This window comes from Cibotium barometz, chromosome 6 (genome assembly GCF_041138505.1).
Source record: "Cibotium barometz isolate CiBa-2024 chromosome 6, ASM4113850v1, whole genome shotgun sequence".
NCBI lineage: Eukaryota > Viridiplantae > Streptophyta > Polypodiopsida > Cyatheales > Cibotiaceae > Cibotium > Cibotium barometz.
Genome location: NC_141051.1, coordinates 1,520,200 through 1,526,425, shown reverse-complemented (window position 1 = coordinate 1,526,425; position 6,226 = coordinate 1,520,200). Strand labels below are relative to the sequence as shown.

General features: G+C 42.7%; 1 protein-coding gene across 1 annotated transcript; it reads right to left on the bottom strand.

Moving 5' to 3' along the window:
• Window positions 1–3,644: 3,644 nt before the first annotated feature.
• Window positions 3,645–4,978, bottom strand: LOC147637329 (putative glutathione S-transferase parC). The gene is made up of 2 exons (XM_086799101.1): window positions 4,475–4,978; window positions 3,645–4,334 (listed from the first exon to the last, which is right to left on the bottom strand). The coding sequence occupies exons 1-2, from the start codon at window positions 4,793–4,795 to the stop codon at window positions 3,963–3,965; spliced, it is 693 nt and encodes a 230-aa protein (XP_086655227.1). The 5' UTR covers window positions 4,796–4,978; the 3' UTR covers window positions 3,645–3,962.
• Window positions 4,979–6,226: the final 1,248 nt, after the last annotated feature.

Below are 6,226 nucleotides of genomic sequence, written 5' to 3'. Positions count from 1 at the left end.
TGTGCACGCGCTCTCACACACACGTGCACATAATATAATAGTATATGTGTGTATGTATATATATATATATATATATATGTATGTATTTATATGTGTGTGTGTGTGTGTGTGTGTGTGAGCGCTTATATATATGAGAAACTCATTCAATGAGTAAATGACTTGATGGCGACAACTAATTGTGAGCCCTAATGCATCTAGGCTTGTGGGAAAGAACGTTCCTTTTAAAAAGTTCAAAAATGTGAAACTCTCCTCTCTCTCTCTCTCTCTCTCTCTCTCTCTCTCTCTCTCTCTCTATATATATATATATATATATATATATATATATATGTATGTATATGTATATGTATATATATATCATTTCTCCTTTATGTGAAGGGCTCTCCTCCTCTTGCCAAGTGGGGCTCTCCTTTGCTTGCCACATGGCAGGTTACAAATAATAGAGATATAGATGAGAATTATGAATATAGTAGTTTGATTATGTATTTTAGAGCGATTGATCCTCATCACACCAATTGGGCCTCCCTAAAAATATTTTTCTTTTCTTAAGAGTCTGAGTTAAAGAGATTTAATTTGATATTTTTCAGACAAGAGGAAATGTCTTGCCAAGAAACCTTGGATAACAACGTTAAAGAAGCCCTTCATGGAGACCATCAAGGTAGAAGGAGAGATGTCACATAGCTTGTAACCAGCTACATAAGGCTAGACCGGACATGGAGTCCGATTTGCAGGGAGAGCGATCGGTGATAGTGTCTGGGGTGCAAGGGGGAGACACTCGGGTCGGAGGACCACATGTGACCGGGCAATTGTGCAAGCCACTACATAAACCCTCCTCTCCTCCCTCATCTTGGTGGTTTCCTATGGGCACGAAAACTCTTCTGAAGGAGGAGATAATGCCACGTAGCTTGTACGTGTGATACTTTAAAAGTGACTCTTAGTAGCTTTTAAAAGTGACATTTTAACCTTTAAAAGTAAAATTTTATTGACCTTAAAATATTTTTCTTTTCTTAAGATTCTGAGTTTAATTTGATATTTTTTAGACGAGTCTTGCCAAAAAACCTTGGATAATAACGTTAAAGAAGCCCTTCACAGAGCCCAACCAAAAACCTTCAAGGTAGAAGGAGAGATGGTACATAGCTTATAACCGGCTACGTAAGGCTCGACCGGACATGGAGTCCGATTCGCGGGAGAGCGATCAGTGATAGTGTCTAGGGTTCAAGGGGGAGGCGCTCGGGTCGGAGGACCACATGCAACCGAGCAAGTGTGGACAAGCAAGCCACTACATAAACCCTCCTTTCCTCCCTCATCTTGGTGGCTTCCTATGGGCACGAAAACTTTTCTTAAGGAGAAGATAATGTCACATAGCTTGTAACCGGCTACATAGGGCTCGACCGGACATGAAGCTTGATTGTCGCAGAGTGATTGGCGATAATGTCCAGGGTTAAGGGGTGAAGCACCCGGGTCAAAGGACCCGAGTGACTAGGCAAGTGTGGGCAAACAATATGGATTCTTATTCACTCTTCTCTAAGACTGGGTGGTGAACAAGAGCCCTAGCCCTCCTCTCCTCCCTCATCTTGGTGGCTTCCTACGGGCAATGCCACAACCCACCTTTGTAATGGAAGCCAACCATATAAGGCTTGTACATTTAAAGGGAACACGTGTGGTACATTAAAAGTGACTCTTAGTAGCGTTTAAAAGTGACGTTTTAACCTTTAAAAGTAAAATTTTATCGACCCAAATCTTTGACCAGACCTTTTTAAGAGAAGGGACCATCCAACATTTTTTCCAATATGACATCCTCCCATTTAGACCCTTTTCTAATCCTCTTTTTAACTAGATGTGCTCTTAAAGAGCCCCTAGAATATCCCAGCCTTTCCCTAATGTAATTTTATGGTAGCTCTTATCTTAAATGGCTCCCCCCCCCCCCACCAGGAGTGGGTAGAGCTTGATACATGCCTTTGTAAGTTTTTCCACCGCTCGTAAAACGTGAAACTAGTAAACCAATGACCTCCACCTTGTATAACTTACAAATTCACACTAGCATTTCTTCCTCCTCTAAACCGATTCAAGGCAATCTATCATGATGGATAAGTGACTTTGTATTACTTCTTTTGGTTCGTTTGGAGTTTGGCCTAGATGATGGCACCCGTGACTTTGTAAAGCGAAAAGTTTTCTTTGGTGGTAACCTCAATTTTGGCAAATGGATCAAGAAGATCCATAAGTTGTTTCTTTGGCAACCTTTTAAATTGGCTCAAGATGGAGGTGGCACCTTCCTACATTTTCAAAAACCTTGATATTCCTTGGGCAAGGAATAAGCTCTTTGTCTTGGTAAGTACAAGTTAACTTATGTTAAGTGCAATGCGAAAAAGAGTGTTGGACTTAGCATAGACAAAGACTCAATGAAGAGAGGGGAAGCTCAAGAGGCACTGGATATGGCTCCTACCTCAACAACAATGGGGCATGTACCTTTCCTCTTACTCTTCCACTTCATAGCTACCTACTACAACAATGATAACACGAGAGGTAGAAATGGGTTATACCCTCGATGAAGATCTCGTCTGCCAAGCCCTTAACCATCGTGTTTTCCCCCACAAAAATTTCACAATGAGAAAAATGCCTTGACAAAGATCAAGCCTCTCATTCAAGTAACCAAAGAAGTGCTCAATACTAATGCAAGGATATTAATGTTCTAGAGGTAGCGCCCCTAGCCAAGGTACTCACACTCCTCACCCACCAAAAGGCTTGGGATCCACACCACACAACTAAGCTCCTGTCACGATTCTAGCCATGAGTGACTTACTGTCATGATTCTAGCTAAAGCTGCATGCCAACAAACTAAAAAATTGTCCACCATTGAACTCATGTAAAAACCTTGTTGGCAAGGTCAATTGTGCTCACATGCTATTAAAAGCTTTATATCATGCGATTGGCAAACGCTAACCCTCTCTTTGAGAACATGTAACCCTTAAAGGACCTCACCCACCAAGGCAGCCCAAGCGTATAGCCAACAGCACTACAAATAGCCATCGAGAAACAAATACCTCCCAATGAGCCAAGTCATCATGAGCCATCCGCTATGGATGGCTCAAGCAGTAATGCTTCCAGAAGACCCTCTCGGTTTGAGAGAGGTTGTCCATGTGAGTTCTTCACACAAGAAGTACCACAACGAGAGGCAAGCTAAGACAATCCCCATCAGGTTCTCAACAAGCAACACGAGTAGGACACACGAGTAAAGACACATGCGCAGGTTTCACCCTCTTTCCGCAACTTTCTCACTCGAGTAGACACATGAGAGACACATGAGCAGGCTTCACCCTCTTTCCGCAAATTTCACATTTGCTCCCAAATCATACCAAGCTCCATAGCTTCCACATCGATAGGTCTCCTACTACCCCAAGGAGCATCCCAATACAGGGAAGGCACATATCAAGCTATCTCATCACATAGGGTTAAAGAATAATTACACACAAACAATAAATGTTAATTAAACCATATGTACATCAAACCCAAAATTTTCAAAAATAAAACAAAATCATATCCACACCAAACCCAAAATTTTCAAAAATAAAACAAACTCAGTTTCTTGATGATAGACATTTAATTGTAAAGAAAATTTATACCAAATCAGAGAAAACCCAAAAAAATGATAAAACCAAAAACCATTAATTTTTTATTAAAAAAAGTTTTTAAGCGAGTACCTTTTCACATGCATCACACACACAGAACAGACAAGGAGCACCAATCGAGGTATCCAACAAGTCGTTGAACCTATTACCTCAGGTTACTAGCCAACACACTGAGCTACCGCCCAATGGTTAAAATAAATGGGTTCACAGTGCACACAGAAGACGACCCATCGATTCACACCTACCTCCTGCCAACATGTCATGAACAGTGATCCTCCCTAAACTCGAACAAGCCTAGCATAACAATGAAGCTAAACCTACACTCAGAGCTGCCACAGTCTACGCTCCAAGAAACTTCTTCCTCATCGAGCGGGCAAAGTCCACCACCTTGTAGGAGGGTGCAATGGGCAAGGACTCCTTCACGCTGGGGTGCTTCACAATTCTTTGGAGCCAGGCGTTGAGGTGGGGGCACTGTGTTTCGTCCGGCAGCTTGAAGTCGCCCATGGTCTCGTAGGCCTCGAACCAGCATATAAAAGGGGCAAATGCGATGTCCACAAAACCTATCTTCTCCCCACCGAAATAGGGACCCCCACCGGACAAGTCACGGAAGGCCCCATCCAGGGTCACAAAGCACTCTGTCAGGTCCTTCTTGGCTTGCTCCCTCAACTGACCCTCCGCACTCCTAATTACGCGAGCGCCAGCATCATAGACCTGCCATCATCTCCATTAGCACACAATCATTGCATCATCAGTGGCTACACAGTGCTCAGTGCGTTCTATGTTATAATACACATCTGCTTGGAAGATGTCCCCAACAACAAACCTACCTATGCAAAGTTTTGCATAATTACCTTTTTATCCACATAATCGGCCCAGAAGCGTGCAAGAGCTCGCTGGTAAGGGTCCTTGGGAAGTAAGCCCTTTCCTTCCACCGACCAGACTTCATCGATATACTGCACTATAATAAGGGACTCGCTTAAAGGCTTCCCGTTGTGTATCAACACAGGTACCTTCTTATGAATTGGGTTGGATTCCAACAACAACTGGCTCTTGTTAGAAAGATCCTCCTCCTGATACTCATACTCAACACCCTTCTCCTTGAGGGCAATAACAGCTCTCATGCCAAACATACTGACCCACATGTTAAGCACCTTAACGCTCTCCGAAGACATGGTGACCCACACAGGCAAGCCCAGGCTTCCACAGTTTCACGACCCTGCTAATTTACTACAGCCTTACAGGAGATATTTGGAGCTCGAGTGACGCCGCAGTGCCCACACAGCTAATAGTGATGAGCAAACCTACTAAATAACACCGGCCCTTCCCAAGAAACTCCCCTAATTAAATGCATTCCAAATTATATTGGCACGTCTCCTTTTTTCGTACATGGTGCGAAACACGATTGGCATGCAAGTCACCATCGCCTTTAAGGAGGAGTAAGGACAACTTCCACGTGTCAACTTCTCATTGCACCACGCTGCCACCATGGAAACGGCTATCCTCAACCTACAACGCTACAGGTGGTTCTTTCAACTTCCACGCGTCAACTTCTCACTGCATCCACGCGGCCACCATGGAAACGGCTATCCGCAACCTACAACGCTACAGGTGGTTCTTTCAACTTCTCACGCAAATCCACACCTTTCCTTATTCGTACACTGTTTGTCATGCAAGACACCACTGCTCCAAAAAAAACTATTTTCTCAAAAATTGAAAAACCTTCATATATAAAATTAAGAAATTATCAATTATTTTTTTTATTTTTTAATAATACCAAACAAATGATAAAGAGTGGACTCTGAAAGATTTAGATGTTGGTGCGTATTATAAACTTCTAACCATCCGAATAATAATACCAAACGAATGATAAAGAGTGGACTCTGAAAGATTTAGATGTTGGTGCGTATTATAAACTTCTAACCATCCGTGGGCTGATGATCCACTAATAGCTACGTGCAACCACCTCGCAGTTGGTTGGTGTTATGGGTATATCATTTGGCATAAACAGGTTGAGTTTGTTGACACTGTTATTCAAGATGTCAAAATTTTGTAGCACCCGACACCAACTACGGAGGTTAAGCACGATGGGATGTAAGGGGTAAAAAAATATCAACTAAATCAATTAGTACTAAATCCCCCCGAAAGATACCCATAATAATAGTAGGATCGGCATCTCTTTCTGTATTTTGGTGAATTAGTGTTAAGTCTCCTAAACTGAGATCTTCTATTAGGTTAATCTCATATTGAAATAGAGAGAGGGTTAGTGTAGATAGAAACAAAGTTAGTGTTTGTGGAGGGGCCCAAAGAGTTACTGGCAACAAACCTACCTCCAAGGCTCGTTTGATGAGTAATCACAATTCATCTGGTGGCTCCGTTCTCTCAGTCCTTTCCCTGATGGCCAGCTAGCATTCCAATTCTTGAATCCTTGAGTCTTTGGTCGACAAAAGGTCAGAGATGGCAGCCTCACGTACCATTCTAGCAGCGTCTAGCTCTTCATATCTTCTGGTAGCCACTTCTTGTGCTCTAAGGTCGGAGGAAGGCCTTAATATGCAAAATGAGGAGGACAATTTACCTAGGGAATCTGTAGAAGATGAGGATCGCCT